Below are 17,614 nucleotides of genomic sequence, written 5' to 3' on the forward strand. Positions count from 1 at the left end.
TGGGTTGGGCCTGCTAGGCTGAAATTGCTTTTTCGATTTCCCCTAAATTTCCAAATGCTTTTCTTTTTTTCTCTAGTGAATTCAAATCAAATTCAAATACAATTCGAATTCAAATAATTCAAACATGTGCATCAAACAAAAGAATAATTTAGGCTCATCATGATGCAACATTTCATGACTGACATAGGTTTTGATATAATAAAGAAATAATTAAACCCCTACAAACTAGACATAACTCTAATAAAAGGAAGAGAAAAGAAATCTAGAGAGAGAAACAAGAGGTAACACCTGAATTTGGTAGGCATTAGAGGAGAAATTATATACCCCAAATTCAGGGTGTTACAAACCTATCCCCCTTAAAAAGAATCTCGCCCTCGAGATTCAGGGTTGGTTAGCAAAGAGTTCGGGATATTTGGCTTTCAGATCATCTTCTCTTTCCCAAGTTACTTCTTCCTCTGAATGATGGCCCCACTTGACTTTGCACATCCTGATGGTGCTTCTTCGAGTGACTCTGTCTGTTGTCTCCAGAATCTGGGTTGGCTTCTCGATATAAGTTAAGTCTTCTTGAACCTCGAGATCCTCGATTGGAAATTGCTCTTCTGGCACTCGCAAGCACTTCTTTAGCTGAGACATGTGGAACACATCGTGCACGGCTGATAGTATTTCTGGTAGGCTGAGTTGATATGCCACTTCTCCACGTCTTGCCTGAATCTGGTACGGTCCGATGTATCGAGGTGCTAGCTTGCCCTTGACTCCGAACCTTTTGATTCCTCTGATGGGTGACACCTTCAGGTAGACATAATCTCCCACTTCAAAACTCAGATCTCTTCTTCTGGTGTCAGCATAGATTCGCTGCCTAGACTGTGCTGTCTTCAGGTTCTCCTGAACCATTCTGATATTCTCTTTGGCTTCAAGCAAAATGTTTGGACCGAACACCTGCCTTTCGCCGGGTCGGTCCCAATGCAACAGAGTTCAACAATTCCTCCCATAAAGTGCTTGGAACGGTGACATCTTCAAACTATCTTGGTAACTGTTGTTGTAGGAGAATTCTGGATAATGTAGCCTTTTGTCCCAACCTGACTTGCCTTGCAAAGCACAAGCTCTCAACATAGCTTCAAGGATCTGGTTGGTTCTCTCAGTCTGACCATTTGTCTGCAGGTGATAAGCTAAACTAAACTTCAAGTGTGTGCCCAAAGCTTCATGCAACTGCTGCCAAAAATGAGAAGTAAACTGGGTTCACCGGTCAGACACTATCTTCTTAGGAACAACATGCAAGCATACAATCTAAGACATATATAGCTCTGCCAACACTGCACTATTATAGGTGGTCTTGACTGGTATGAAATGAGCCGCCTTTGTTAAGCGGTCCACTACTACCCAGATGGAGTCATAACCGGCTCGAGTGCGAGGCAAACTAACTATGATGTCCATCCCAATCTCATCCCACTTCCACTGAGGAATCTGCAACAGCTGCAAAAGACCTGCGGACCTTTGATGTTATGCCTTGATTCTCTGACAACTGTCACATATGGCAACATACTCTGTGATTTCCCTTTTCATTCTATACCACCAGAATCTTCTCTTCAGGTCTTGGTACATCTTCTCGCTGCCAGGGTGTATGGAATAAGCTATCTCATGAGCTTCCTTGAGAATCAGCTCCCGAATTGATTTGATGTCAGGAACACACAACCTATCTTTGAACCATATTACGCCTTTCATGTCTTCCCAGAAATCCTTGCCTTTCTCATCTAAGATCAGCTGCCGAATTTCATTGATCTTCTCATCATCTTTCTGGCCATCCTTGATATCTTGTTCTAGAGTGGGTCTAGTGTGTCTAGTGTCGTCAAATCCAGGAACCTCCCCTCTTAGCTACGTCTGTGTGTCTAGTGTCGTCAAATGACATGCCATGTGACCACTCTGGGCCCACATGCGCCATATACCCAAACCCCTAACCCACACACGCCTGTGAAACCACGAGGGTCGGCTTTGATACCACTTGTAACACCCCTTTCAATCCTTGGACCGGTGGTACTTACTCCTGGTAGCTCTCTAGGATCATATATTATCCTTATAGACCAACACGAGTCTATTGTGCGCACTTTGTCCTTACTCATGTGCACCCGAGAAAACTTCCCAGTCGATCACCCATTCCAAATTGCTCCAAGCCAAGCATACTTAACTTGGAGGTTCTTTCGAGATAGGCTTCCGAAAAAGAAGATGCTCCTTTTTGGTATGGATATTATATTAATTTTATTAAGCCTTGGGCCAGGATATCACCATCCGGGGGCCAGGATATCACAACGGTCCACGGCGCTGACGAGGCGGGCCCGCAGCGCAGAGAGAGGGCGCAAGAGCGTGCGGGCGTGGGCTGTCGCTGACAGGTGGGACCCACCTGTCAGGCAGAGCGGGCAGGCGCACGGCATGGCTGGGCTGAAATCGCTTTTTTCTATTTCCCCTGAATTTCCAAATGTTTTTCTTTTTATTTTCTGTAGTGAATTCAAATCAAATTCAAACACAATTCAAATTCAAATAATTCAAACATGTGCATCAAACAAAAGAATAATTTAGGCTCAGCATGATGCAACATTTCATGACTCACATAGGTTTTGATATAGTAAATAAATAATTAAACCCGTACAAACTAGACATAACTCTAATAAAGGAAGAGAAAAGAAATCTTGAGAGAGAGAAACAAGAGGTAACACCTGAATTTGGTATGCATTAGATGAGAAATTTTATATCCCCAAATTTAAGGTGTTACACATCCTAAAAGAAATATACCTGCAACTATATGCATTGGTTCGATGAAAAAATGTGGTGGTTGCTAATATCTTCCAAACCATTCCGCTGAATATTTATTATCATCGGGGTCTAGTGGGACAGCTACGCGAACAATGGATGGATTAGTGGCTCACCTTGTTCATGTTCGATTAAACACAGCGAGTGACATGTTTCGTTGGGACTTGTCGGCGGACGGATCCTTTAGTGTTCATTCGATGTACAAGGGGCTAATAACTAATGTTAATGTGGCGTGGCACAAAGACATTTGGAAGGCTAAGATGTCTTTGAAGATAAAAATCTTCATGTGGTATTTACATAGTGGTGTTGTACTTACCAAAATAATTTACTCAAGCTTAATTGGAAGGAAAATGCAAAATGTTCTTATTTACCCAGAATGAGACAATTGATCATCTTTTTTTCACTGCCAACTTTCTAAATTTATTTAGCGTTTAGTTCGAACCAGACGTGGTGTTCGTCCACCAAACAATATTAGACATATCTTTGATTCTTGGTTAACTGGTCTGAACAATAGAATTAGAAGACACTTTATTCTAGTAGCTTTGGCTATATGTTGGACAATCTGGTTGAGCAGTAATGATGCAGTGTTTGATAATGCTCCAATAAAATCTTCTTTGCGGGTGGTTTTTCGAGCTACACATTGGCTCCGTTTCTGGGCTCAACTACAACTTAGACACAGGATGATCAAGAACTAATAATCAAGGCATGTCTTTAGTCTCGTTTCGCCGCACTATGTTTTGCTTTTCTCAGAGTTTTCAGATAGTGATGTTACTATCTGAGTCTGTAATAATTTGGCTAGTCTCTTTGAAACAAAGGCCAGAAACTTTCAATTCCCATTATCTAAAAAATAACATATATATTTCGTTATATGAAATAAAACCTGTAATATATACTGAATGGAAGTCGACAAAGCTGTTTTCCCTGTTTTATCAACAGTCACAACATTAAGATGGTGCAGGTACAGCACATGATGTGTATATTGTTTCAGTAGCTTGTTAGACGAATTCCTGTTCCTGGTCATCCGGCCGCCGAGAAGCCTCCTCGCCATCTAGCATTCTCCTGGTCATGTTGGCCCTCTGAACGAGCCGCACCAGCGCTTGCACCACCTCAGACATTGGAGGTCTGAACTCTGGCTCAGGCTGCACCAGCAAAGGTTTGGTTCACATGGCTGGTATCAGGGGCGGAGCTAGCCCTTATTTTGGGGTCAACTGACCCCAATGATTTTTTGAATATCTTATAGAAAACGGTGTTAATAACAAAAGGTCTATAGTAAAGATCCAGTAGATAATACTGATGACCCCGATAAATTATTTGCTAGCTTCGCTACTGGCTGGTATTTTGATGTATAGATGTATACTAACTGCGTTGTATGTGGGCGCTAGAGTTCATACCTGGACACACAGAGCAATAACATCCGCAAAACGGGAAAGGGATTTGGCGGGGTAAAGACCCTTGAGCGCCGGATCAACCATCTGGTCCAAGGCGTCAATGTCATGCAGCTGGGGAGTTGCCCACCGGACAAGTGATTGCTCTGACCGGGGCCTAGAACTGCGATAATGTTGTGAAATCATAGTCAGGTCACCAAAAACCGCTGCATGGGCAATGGGTTTAACGCAGTGCTGGCATCTAGTGATGATAGGCATACCTGTCAAATGGTTTACGGCCTGTCAAGAGTTCCAGCATGACGACCCCAAAGCTGTAGACATCACTCTTGAGGGTATACTGACCGGACATCTCGACCTCAGGGGCACTATACCCAGACCCCTGATCTGAAGCCTGCAGATGTTCCATTTTGAAGCAAAATGAAGAATATAACTTGTCAGTGGGATGTGGTATAAATCATTTGAGAGCAATTACATATTCCGTCATTTCAAATTGTTAGAGTACCCGTTTAGGGTTTGGAGTTTACACCGTGTAATTACCCTCTCACTCCTGTGTAATGGACCAGACCCAGCTAACTCAGTCTATTAATACAACGCCCAACCATGTGTTACGGTTAGAGTTTCCCACATGGTATAGAGCTAGGTTTCTTTTCTCTCTCCCTTCCCTCCCCACCCTCAGCCCCAGCCGCCGCCGGCTCCCGGCCCCTCTGCCGGCGCACCCATATCACAAGATAATTCATTTGTATTCTTTAATGATTATACAAACTCATATACCCAACATTTAGAAAGTCCAAGAACAATACAAATTCAGCATGAACCAAGTGTTTCTTTTCTTCACCACGTATATTTATACAGATGTTTCTTCAAGCAAATTTGCTTAATTTACCTGGAATTCAGCATCTGGAACAAAACTTGAATGTCCAGCATCAGAAATGTGAGGATTGAGCTCGGTGTCCAGTAAAATATTGGACGACTTAAAGTTCTTGTGAATTATAGATGGAGAACAAATTTCATGAAGATGCCTACAGGAAGGTAAGAGTAAAGGTTGAGGTGCTTCGCAGTAGAGTTTCACTCACCAAAAAAAGAATTCGCTCAACATACATTTTTTATCAAAATTCTATCATCATAGTTGCATAAGGGAGAGAGATCAGAGTTGCTTACTCTAGTGCACGTGCAGAGCCCAACGCAATCTTAACACGAGAATTCCAACTAAGTGGTTTGTTATAATCATCTGAGAGATGGAGCATATCATGCAGTGAACCATTCCTGTGGAAATCATAAACAAGCAAGTGCTGTCCGTGCTCCATGCAGTAGCCCACAAGCTCACTGAGATTGGGATGGTGCAATTTCGAAATGTTCGACACCAGCTCATAGAAATCATCTGATGATTGCCTTGGCAGTGTTGTACTGTTTAATTTCTTCACAGCTAGAACCTAATTAGAGTAAAATGAAAAAAGGTAATCTATATCATCTAGTCCCGATCCACATTGCATAACTAAAAAATATTTAGTAGCATGTAAAAAACAAGAATATGACAGGAAAGCTGAACTAGTAGGGACCATTGGGTTCCAATTTTTCATTTGTGCAACTGGTTCAATATATTTTAGTCCAATCTTTCTTATCAAAAGAATTGAATAACACATTATTGGTAACTCATAGTTCTTTACCTTTCCATCACTAAATTGTGCCTTGTACACACGTCCTAAAGTACCCTCTCCAATAAGGTTGTCCATGTTGAAGCTATCTGTTGCCATCTGTAGGTCAGCAACTGAATAAACAGTTGCCTTAACTGGTGCTGCTGCTGCATTACTTTTCATGGCAACAGGCTTGTTTGCAAAATCATCATCATCAAATGATTGATTCCGCTCAATCTTGGGAGGTGGTTTCAGGTTAACTGCAGCAGGAGAAGGCAAAGACTCCACCTCTACAGTGGTAGCCTCTTCAATTGGCTTCATATCTACAAGGTTGCAGAACGACATCAGCCTGCCACACTATAAACTAAAGCGTCTATTTGGGAATACAGGGTATCATATAAACTCACTTTTAACTTCATTTGAAGGGAACGAATTGAAAGGCTGGCGTTGTTCATAGTGTTCTGGCATTGCACTTTTTCTTTTATTTCTCTTTATCAGGAAGAATGCAACAAGTGCTCCAACAACAAGAACAGATATGATAATGCCTGCTATGGCTCCAGCACCTATGCTAGAGCTTCCACCTGAACTCGAGTTGTTACTTCCATTGGAGTGCTGGCCTGGGCTCTTTCGACGGTTGCGCGAACGTGGAGGAGCTGTAAATGGTGGTGGTGGTGGTGCTGAGCCTGTGCTCCAAGAGTTGCCGTCAGTTCTGTAAACAACCACATAATTAGTTGAAGCCATAGCCCTCCACATCATCATAAAAACAAGAGTTGAATAGTACATACTGCAGACTATTTATCTTCTTTAACTCCTCAGGAATCCAACCAGTGAAGCGGTTGTTTGCAACATTCCTGCACTTAAATAATTAGAATGAAATGCAGTGCAAAGTATACAAAACACAACATTTATGCATTGCAAATTGATTTGCTTACAGATCATCAAGGGGAAGATTTGCAAGTACATTGATTGAACCAGTAAGTTGATTGTTCTGCAAATACCTGTGAAGAATGTGACATGGATTAAAGCTTAAAAGGGGCAACAATAACAACAAAATGATCAAATTCAATTAATCAACCATCTTTCTTACAGTGTTTTCAGGCTTGACAAAGAAGTGAAACTTTGTGGTAGATTGCCAGTAAGAGAATTGGAGGAAAGGTCTCTGAAATAATTTTTCACCAAAAAAATCAGATGAAGCATATGATGGGCATGCCACCAAGAAGCGAAAAAAATGAAAGAGGAAACACTCACACTGTGGTTAAACTTGGGAGGTTGGAAAATATGTCCGTGATATCTCCTGATAGCTGGTTATGATTAAGGTTTCTATATACATAGAAAAAACCATTTAGCCTAAAAATGAACATAGAATTAAATGCAAGTCTAGTTTTGGGTAATGAGAAAATGTACTCACAGGTACTTAATATTAGGCATCGTTGAAATTGAGTATGGCACAGATCCAGAGAACTGGTTTTCTGCCAGATTGCTGCAAATCAACAGTTCACTTCACTCGGATGGAGTACCATGAGATGGAAAAAACTACACAAGCCTGCATCTAAAAGACTTACAGTCTTTCAAGCTTCTTATTTGGAAGATTGTATGGAATCTGTTGGCCACCACCGAGATTGTTGTGGCTCATGTCTCTGCAATAGATTGTGATCAACCTAGTCAGAAACTAGTAAAACTGCCAGACACGGAACAGCACTGCAAGAGAGAGACATAAATGAAGCTCACAGCTCAACTAATGAATCCATGGTGTTCATGTTGTAGGCCAGATTTCCCGAGAGGCCCAAGTTCGGCAATTTACTGTTAGGGCAACCATGACAAACATATTAGAAAAGGCACAAAGCAGCAAACAAAACTTGGAAGAAACTACAGTGGACTATGAACAGCTAGCTCACATTGCAGTAACAGAGGACCCAGAGCAAGTGATGCCCTGCCACGATTCGCCGCATGGGTCGCCACCACTCACCTTCCAGCCCTGCAGCTGTCCCGGCGAATTCATGCTGGTAAACAGCGTGTTGAGGGCAGTAACTGCACGTCAGAAAGTGAAGACTCATTACATCCGAGTTTGGCGGGCCACTGAATAAATTCCAGACTTCCAGTTACTATGATTACTACACTTGGAATGGAAAGTTGGACCATGGTATAAGATGTGGACAAACGATAATGAATCACAAACACACATAGACAAACGTTATGAATCGCAAACAGACATAATGATGTCACAGATCCATGTGAAAAATAAATTGTGTTTGATGACTTGAGAAATTTGGATCTGTACTTCGAAGCCATAAATAAGCTCAGAAGCTGGGTAAGGGGTTCGTGCTAGTAGAGTTAATACTTCTTTCCTTAAAGCAGAAGTAAGCAATGCAATCTGCAATCCAGAACACATGCTAGTATGCCATAATCCTCACTTTCTCCAGCTAAATTATAGCTAGAACAGCAGGAGTAAACGCCAAGCAAAATACACAATGATTTGGCTCAACAACTACGAAGCAGCAGGTGAAAAATGCAATATTTCCCACAGAGCATGCATGTCCTTGCTCCTCGAAAATTAGCAGCCAAAGACTGAAATAGATCAACAGAAGTGACTGGAGTTGGAAGTCATCAGCTGTCCAAAAGACGCCACTACAAGGAAGTAACTTGTTTTGACCACCCCACCCAACAGCACGAGATTCAGATGATGGGATGGAACTTGCAGAGCAGAATGAGTCTCCACAGAATCCCAAACCGAGGAGCGGCGATGCAGATGGTGGACTCGACACAAGCATTCAAAGAAAGGACAACCAGGGCAGCAACCAAACTGAACCCAGACACCCGAGGCCGCCGCAAAGCGAAATCCGGAGCTGCTGACCCAGCCAAATCCAGGGCGACCATAGAAGGAAGCAGCGCAGCAACCAAGAAACATGAGAAGGAGAAAGAGAAGGCAGAAATGCGATCAGAAACAAGGCAAGATTCTCAGTGTATCGCCTACCATCATTCGCGTCGGTGGCTGCAGCAACCAAGATTTGCCGCGGGGTCCAAGCGCCGAAGCACGTGAGGATGAGCAGCCATGCGGCCCAGGCCGCTGTCGCCATTGCTCCACCACAAAGCCTCCTGCCTATTCCTCAAGTCCTCTCTCCTCTCTCAAAGCACAGGGCCACCAGCAATGCTCAATCTCTTCTCCCCGCTCGCTTGCTCTATCTCTCTCTGCCTTATAGGGCCATGGGAGTTGCAAGAAAGCTGCTCTCGATGGCTTCAGTATACTCGATTTTCTCGGGTTTCCCTGGTTTTCTGCAGTTTTAGGGGGGCTTTTTAATTCTTCATTCGGCGCTGCCGAATTCTTTGGGAGTATATTTTAATTGGGAGTAGCAGAGCACTGCTGCGCCCGGCACGCCAACCAAGGCCAGCACCCAAGGCTCCGTCTGGTGGGGCCCGCAAACCAGGACCCGTTAGAGTTACTGACCTATCAATAACTTTAGACTATATTCAACAAACTTTATATCACGCTTTCTAAACTTTACTCTATAAATAGTGTAATTTACAATGCAAAACGATACTTTACACGACCGTTTATACGGTTTACTGGAGATGGCCTTATGTCCTATTTATTTATTTTAAGGTTCGAAATTAAATAGAAAATAATTATACCAAATAGTAGACTTCCGCAACATTATTGTAACTGTTCCTCAAACTAAACTAAAATTAGGCAATAAGTGTTTTTTACCGGCTTCCTTTGGTCCCTCTTTTGTATTTGCTTTTTACTATCTCTTCTAAAAAATACATCATCCATACCTTATTTTTCTACAACGTCATCCTCTATATCTTATCCTCTATACATAAATACATATATTAGAGATATATTTTACTCTAGATTTAATAAATACGAAGAAAACACTTGTCTGTATACAAAAAGTATGTCATACAACTCTAAGGGACAACGCGTCATTCCCACCAAAAATTCACTTTTGTAGATTCAAAGCTATCATGCAAGCTAAATAGTTTGTAAGTTTCATAGTGTGATCCCAGATCACGATGAAGGTTTTCTAGTTCTACCCTCAAAGTTGCGAGGAATTAGGTTCCATAAAAATCGATCGTGTTTGCTCGCATGAGAGCGTTGATGCCTTCGCGCATCGACACCTAGCAGGAGCGCTCTCGCGCACGCCTGAACTTGTCAAGCAATGTAGTGGCATGTGGTGGTGTAGCTACACATCATGGGATAGTGCGGACCTTGATTGCTGGCCCCTTCTATAGCTCAGTCCCACAGTCAGTGACTAGCATGGCGCCGAGTGGTGGCCCTTACAGAGTCAGCCTCATCGGTCATCACCTCCTCAAGTCTCGTCATCACACTCATATCCATCTCCAATTCCATTTCTCTCCCAATATGGGCAAGATACGACGTGAAGCTAGGCAACGCCTCTGGTGGGAGCGGTGGTGCTACAAGAAAGAGTGCATGGAGGAGATTACAAGCAAGGGTAGCACAACGCAGCTCACTCGCGAGGGATACCTAGGATACCTCATAGTGCTCCACGCGAGGGGCGTGATTGCTTAGATTTTGCGATTTGACTACATCACAGCAGTCCTACGTCGTCGTGTGATCCAAACTTCACAAACTCTCAAGCTAAGGCTATCTTCAAGGATATACTATAAATCCCCCCCAACCGTATTGTCGGTGTTTCGAACCTAGCTTTGACAAGTAAATTTGTGTGCATGTTCTGGGATCTGGACGGTGTGCGCGGTGGACACAAGATTTATATAGGTTAGGGCAGAACGTCCCTACATCCAGTCTTTGGCGGCTTGCACTACCCAGACCTTTGCTGATCAATGCTCGTAGTAGGGGTTACAAGTGGACGAGAGAGGGAGGAGAGGCTCCCAAGTCTCTTGTGTGGAGGAGGTGGAGCTAAGGGCTACAGAGCTAGAGTTCTAACTAATTCTTCGCTTGGCGATGGGGCTCTAGTATCCAAGCATTCGTCGATGTCCCCCTCCTCCTTTCGCCGGTTCGTCCGTCTGTCATCTCTGTGTGCCTGTCCTCTCTGTGTGGCCCTCTATTCTCTCTGTGTGCCACTCCATTCATTCTTTTGGGGCCCAACCTCCTCCTTTTATAGGCCAAGGAGGGGTTGGTCAGCGGTGGCTTCCTCAATAAGGAGTCACTGAGGTGATGGTAAAACCTTGCATTCTACCCTAGGGAAGTCGTGTGCGTCTGCGAGCCTCAGGTTCGCCTGGTTGTCTCGTATTCTTTATTGAGAATGGCGTGGGGCCCAAGCGCCAGTATTCAAGCTACACCGACCCCTGTCTTTCGTAGCCTGAGCCTCGATGCGACTGATCTCATTGTGCGTTGTAGACGGCCTACGCGCTTAGGCCTAGTCCTAATAGGCCATGAGTGTGCTGCATGCCAAGGGCGTGCGGGCCATAAATGTGCCACAGTACGATGGGTTTGTAGGTTATGAGTGTGTTGTAGCCCAACAGGTTTGTAGGCCACGAGTGGGAGGTGGACCGACGCCTCTGTCGTGCCTCGGCGCTAAGCATAGTTAATGTGGTCGGTCACTTATGGCGGATCAGTCTCGGGCCAGGCGAGGGATCCACTCAAGTGGTTTCCTTCGGTTTACCTGCCCCCCCTGTCTAGCTCCGCCACGCCCGACACCGGGCTTGGTGTCACGGGGCTCGTCCGGGGGCGGGTGCTTCCAGGATAGACGTTTCCTTTTTCCTCCTACTGATCGATAGGCCCCGGTTGCCAGAGGCCTCTCCCCAGCGCACTCATTGACCGATGGGCCTAGGGATCAAGGACCTTATCCCCCGATAGTATCCCCAAGCCCCCTGAGGAGGGAGTATCTCCCCTCGGGGGCTTTTCTCGGGTTGGACGTTGCCTTGCCCCTTTTGTCTCCTGTGACTAAAGAGTAGGCGGGGCTCACGAGGCTCGTCATTGGCTTTTAGGAGCCAGTCGAGCGTTATAAGTAGAGGGTCCCTCCACTCTTATCCCCAATCGGCTTCGTCCAACGTTCCCTTGCTTCCCAAAAACGGCACCCTGTTAGGAGGGTAGCACCGCCTGAAACCCTTTGAGGACCTCTCGGTTGACCATGGACCGTGGCAAGCGTCCTACTTCGTTGTGTCCTCACCATGGCTGACCCAAGAGTCGCCCATCGTGAAAAAGGTGGGTGGTTTCTGGGAACTTGCTTTATTTCTCGCTCTTCTATCTTCCTAATGATGGGCTCTCTTTGTAGGGTGGTGGGCTCGAGCATTGGAGGAGAAGTTATATCGCTTTCTTCCTCCCCCACGACCTCTCCAGACAAAGAGTCAAGGGTCGACCCTCGTGATGGGGGGCACACTGTCCTCTCTGCCGGTCGACATCACCGGTGCTCCGACTATCGTTGGCTACCCCGTGGCGTCCATAAGGCTGGTTGGTGCTGGCCCCCACCCTGATTGTATCATCTTGTGTAGGAGGGTTGTTGTTTCCCTCCCCCACCTGTCATGTGCCGCCTATGGATCAGGGTCCTTGACCCTTCGGCTGTTGGCACTGGCCGGGTTGTGGGGTAGACAAGAGGCATCTCGCTCGGTTGTGAGAATGTCCGGTTCTCGCATCACGGGCTTCCAAGCACGCCTAACCACTGTGGAGGTCCGTGCGTCAAAAGCCACTCGCCCTACTCTTCATCACCCCATTCCCTAGGGATGTTCAAACCTCCGATTTTGTCGCTAAACAGGGCAGGAGGCGGAGTTGGCAGAGCTTCGCTAGGAGACCGACACAGTGACTCAGAGTATCTGTGCCCACTGAGTGACCCACATGCAGCGCTTTCTTGACATCCCTGAGAGCACCTAGAGGGGGGTGAATAGGTGATCCTGTAAAATCAAACACTAAATAGCCACAAAACTTAGTTATGAAAGAGTTAGTGCGACTAAGTAGCTTTGAGGCGAGTTCTTGTGAACAAAACAATCACAGAGAAAGCAACACAAGAGACACGCTATTTTATCCCGTGGTTCGGCCAAGTAACACTTGCCTACTTCCACGTTGTGGCGTTCCAATGGATGAGGGTTGCACTCAACCCCTTTCAAGTGATCCAATGATCAACTTGAATACCACGACTTTCTTCCTTATAGTCTTCTTCCCGTTTGTGAGGAATCTCCACAAGTTGGAGCCTCTCGCCCTTACAATATTGATCACAAAGAACGCACAAGAGTAAGGTTGGGAAGAGCAACACACACAAGACTCAAATACGCAGCACAATCACGCACACAAGTCACGACTTGAGCTCGAAACACACCACACGGAGTTCACAACTCAAATGGAGCTCAAATCACTAACACAAAGAATCAAATGCGTGGAGTTGGAGTCTTGAAGTCTTAGGATGCTTAGTGAATGCTTAGGTAACTCCTCCATGCGCCTAGGGGTCCCTTTTATAGCCCCAAGGCAGCTAGGAGTCGTTGAAGATCAACATGGAAGGCTATCCTTGCCTTCTGTCGAGTGGCGCACCGGACAGTTCGGTGCGCCACCGGATAGGTCCTGTAGACGGTTCGGTGCTTGATCTCCTTCCAAATTTGGCATATCCGACCGTTGCTCCTCTGGGCTAATTGGCGCACCGGACACAGTCTGGTGCACACCGGACAGTCCGGTGCACCAGCTGACTGTTGGAGCAGTCCATGTGTCGCTCGAAGATTGCATGGCCGACCGTTGCTCAAGCGACCATTGGCTCACCGGACAGTCCTGTGCACCACCGGACAATCCGGTGAATTATAGCCACGTCGCCCCTTTGCTTTTCCCGAGGACGACGAGTTCGCCGCGGATGACTCACTGGACAGTCCGGTGTGCCAAGCCGAGCTGGAGTTGGCTGCACAGAGCCAAGTCTTTTCCTTTTGTTCTTTAGTCACTGTTTCTAGCACTTGGATAATCATGTTAGTACATAAAACCAAATCACCAAGTCTAGAAACATACCTTTTGCCTTGATTTGCACTTCTTGCTTTATTTGGCACATAAGAACTTAATTAAACATGTTGGGCACTTAATCACCAAAACATTATAGAAACTGCCCAAGGGCACATTTCCCTTTCACTCTCCCCCTTTTTGGTGATTTATGCCAACACATCCAAAAGCAACCAAAACAGGTGCAACATCAATGCAATTGAGGACCAAATTGTTTTTGCACAAGATTTGACATATTTGGATCATTCTTTGCCACCACTTGGTTTGTTTTTGTAAATCAAATCCTTTTTCCTATCTCTAAGTCAAACACACTTGTTTGGGCAAATCAAGAGATATTCCAATGGAAAATTTGGTCAAGTACCAAAAACTCCCCCTTTTTCCCATAATCAAAAATTTTCCCCCATAAGAGACCAAATTTTGCAATTTAGAGTATTTTGACAAAATCAAATTCTAACTCTACTCTTTTCAAAATTCTCAAGTGGTTGGTTGATCCGGTTGCTTTGGCCTTAATTTCTCCCTCTTTGGCATTAAGCACCAAAACATCATCATTTTTGGCCTTTTTAACCCCATTGCCTCACCAAAAATGTCAATTAAGAGCAAAAAGGCAATGGGAGCATAAATATGAACTTGGAAGTGAGTACACTAATACCAGAGTGCAGTGCAAGTCTTTGCATCGTCCAAGTCCATTTTCCCTTTCAATGCACCTTTGAGACTACATCAATTATACTCAAACACATAGGTGAGTCTCAAAGGGTCAAGTTGTAGCACATCTCCCCCTAAATATGTGCACCATTTGCATATGAACTTGTGAGGTCCGGGGAGGTCTTGTACAACTTGAGCACCACAAATATACAACAAGTAATGTAAATGCTTCAAAGTAACATGATCAAAGGCATAGAACACATGTATGCTATAGATCAATCCAAGTTACGCGAATCTAAGACATTCAGCTCACTACGCAACCTGCAAAAGATTTTCTCATCCAACGACTTGGTAAAGATATCGGCTAGCTGGTTCTTGGTGCTAATATGGTACACCTCGATATCTCCCTTTTGCTGGTGGTCTCTCAGGAAGTGATGCCGGATGTCTATGTGCTTAGTGCGGCTGTGTTCAACAGGATTATCTGCCATGCGGATTGCACTCTCATTGTCACATAGGAGTGGGACTTTGCTCAGATTGTAGCCGAAGTCCCAGAGGGTTTTCCCCATCCAAAGTAGTTGCGCACAACACTGTCCTGCGGCAACATACTCGGCCTCAGCGGTGGATAGGGCAACGGATGTCTGTTTCTTGGAACTCCAGGACACCAGGGACCTTCCTAGAAATTGGCACGTCCCTGATGTACTCTTCCTATCTACCTTGCACCCGGCATAGTCGGAGTCTGCGTAACCAATTAAGTCAAAGGTAGACCCCTTAGGATACCAGATCCCGAAGCAAGGCGTGGCAAATAATTATCTAAGAATTCGCTTAACGACCACAAGGTGACATTCCCTGGGGTCGGATTGATATCTAGCACACATGCATAAGCTTAGCATAATGTCCGGTCTACTAGCCATAAATAAAGTAATGACCCTATCATAGACCGGTATGCCTTTTGATCAACGGACTTACATCCTTTGTTGAGGTCGACATGCCCGTCGGTTCCCATTGGTGTCTTCGCGGGCTTGGCGTCCTTCATCCCAAACCTCTTGAGAAGATCTTGAGTGTACTTCGTTTGGGAGAGGAAGGTGCCGTCTTTGAGTTGCTTCACTTGGAACCCAAGGAAGTAGGTCAACTCGCCCATCATCGACATCTCGAACTTTTGTGTCATCACCCTGCTAAACTCCTCACATGACTTTTTATTAGTAGAACCAAATATTATGTCATCGACATAAATTTGGCACACAAAAAGATCACCATCACAAGTCTTAGTAAAAAGAGTGGGATCGGCTTTCCCAACCTTGAAAGCATTAGCAATTAAGAAATCTCTAAGGCATGCATACCATGCTCTTGGGGCTTGCTTAAGTCCATAGAGCGTCTTAGAGAGCTTAAACACATGGTCGGGGTACCTGTCATCCTCAAAGCCAGAGGGTTGTTCGACGTATACCTCCTCCTTGATTGGCTCGTTGAGGAAAGCGCTCTTCACATCCATTTGAAACAACCTGAAGGACTGGTGAGCGGCATAGGCTAATAAAATTCGAATAGACTCTAGCCTAGCCACAGGAGCAAAAGTCTCCTCGAAATCCAAACCTGCGACGTAGGCATAACCTTTTGCCACAAGTCGAGCCTTGTTTCTTGTCACCACCCCGTGCTCATCTTGCTTGTTGCGGAACACCCACCTGGTTCCCACAACATTTTGCTTGGGACATGGCACCAGACTCCAAACTTTATTTCTCTTGAAGTTGTTGAGCTCTTCCTGCATGGCTAACACCCAATACGGATCCTGCAAGACCTCTTCTACCCTGAAAGGCTCAATAGAAGAGACAAACGAGTAATGCTCACAAAAGTTAGCTAATCTTGAGCGAGTAGTTACTCCCTTGCTTATGTCACCCAGAATCTGGTCAACGAGGTGATGTCGTTGGATCGTTGCTCGGACTTGAGTTGGAGGACCCCGTGGTGCTTCTTCCTCCATCACTTGTTCTTCCTGTGCTCTCCCTTGATCATGTCCCTCTTCTTGAGGTACCTGTTCACCGTCTTGAGTTGGAGGATGCACCATTGTGGAGGAAGATGGCTAATCTTGCTCTTGTTGTTCCTGTGGTCGCACATCACCTATTGCCATCGTGCGCATTGCGGCCGTCGGAACATCATCTTCATCTATGTCATCAAGATCAACATGCTCTCTTGGAGAGCCATTAGTCTCATCAAATACAACGTCGCTAGAGACTTCAACCAAACCCGATTATTTGTTGAAGACTCTATACGCCTTTGTATTTGAGTCATACCCTAGTAAAAACCCTTCTACTACCTTGGGAGTAAATTTAGAAAGTCTACCTTTCTTCACCAGAATGTAACATTTGCTCCCAAATACACGAAAGTAAGAAACGTTGGGTTTGTTACCGGTAAGGAGTTCATACGAGGTCTTCTTGAGAAGCCGATGTAGGTAGAGCCGGTTTATGGCGTGGCAAGCTGTGTTCACATCTTCCGACCAAAACCGCTCGGGCGTCTTGAATTCCCCAAGCATCGTTCTCGCCATGTCGATAAGTGTCCTGTTCTTCATCTCTACCACACCATTTTGCTGTGGTGTGTAGGGAGCGGAGAACTCGTGCTTGATGCCTTCTTCCTCAAGATACTCCTCCACTTGCAGATTCTTGAACTCGTACCCATTGCCGCTTATTATCTTTTTCACCTTGAGCTCAAATTCGTTTTGAGCCCTCCTTAGAAAGCGCTTTAGGGTCCCTTGGGTTTCTGATTTATCCTGCAAAAAGAACACCCAAGTGAAGCGGGAAAAATCATCAACAATTACAAGACCATACTTACTTCCCCCAATGCTAAGGTAGGCAATGGGTCCAAAGAGGTCCATGTGAAGAAGCTCCAGTGGTCTTGATGTTGTCATCACATTCTTGCTGTGATGAGTGCTTCCCACCTGTTTCCCTGCCTGACAAGCTGCACAAGGTCTATCTTTCTCGAAACAAACATTGGTTAGTCCTAACACATGTTCACCCTTTAGAAGTTTATGAAGGTTCTTCATCCCAACATGTGCTAGACGGTGATGCCACAGCTAGCCCATACTAGTCTTAGCTATTAAGCATGCATCTAGATCGACCTCCTCTTTTGAAAAATCAACTAAGTAGAGTTTGTCGTCTAATACACCCTTAAAAGCTAATGAACCATCATTCCTTCTAAAGACAGATACATCAACATTTGTAAAAAGACAATTGTAACCCATGAGACACAATTGACTTATAGATAGAAGGTTGTAACCAAGCGACTCTACTAGA

The 17,614-nt window shown here is 45.0% G+C and overlaps 1 protein-coding gene across 1 annotated transcript; it reads right to left on the bottom strand.

Moving 5' to 3' along the window:
• Positions 1-3,613: 3,613 nt before the first annotated feature.
• LOC100381429 (Protein STRUBBELIG-RECEPTOR FAMILY 7) lies at positions 3,614-9,097 on the bottom strand. The gene is made up of 16 exons (NM_001174270.1): positions 8,787-9,097; positions 7,711-7,843; positions 7,544-7,615; positions 7,378-7,452; positions 7,224-7,295; positions 7,064-7,135; positions 6,903-6,974; positions 6,748-6,813; positions 6,601-6,666; positions 6,223-6,524; positions 5,849-6,138; positions 5,343-5,614; positions 5,068-5,203; positions 4,445-4,575; positions 4,191-4,347; positions 3,614-3,938 (listed from the first exon to the last, which is right to left on the bottom strand). The coding sequence occupies exons 1-16, from the start codon at positions 8,887-8,889 to the stop codon at positions 3,795-3,797; spliced, it is 2,163 nt and encodes a 720-aa protein (NP_001167741.1). The 5' UTR covers positions 8,890-9,097; the 3' UTR covers positions 3,614-3,794.
• Positions 9,098-17,614: the final 8,517 nt, after the last annotated feature.

The sequence above is a fragment of the Zea mays genome, chromosome 1, assembly GCF_902167145.1.
Source record: "Zea mays cultivar B73 chromosome 1, Zm-B73-REFERENCE-NAM-5.0, whole genome shotgun sequence".
Taxonomy (NCBI): Eukaryota; Viridiplantae; Streptophyta; class Magnoliopsida; order Poales; family Poaceae; genus Zea; species Zea mays.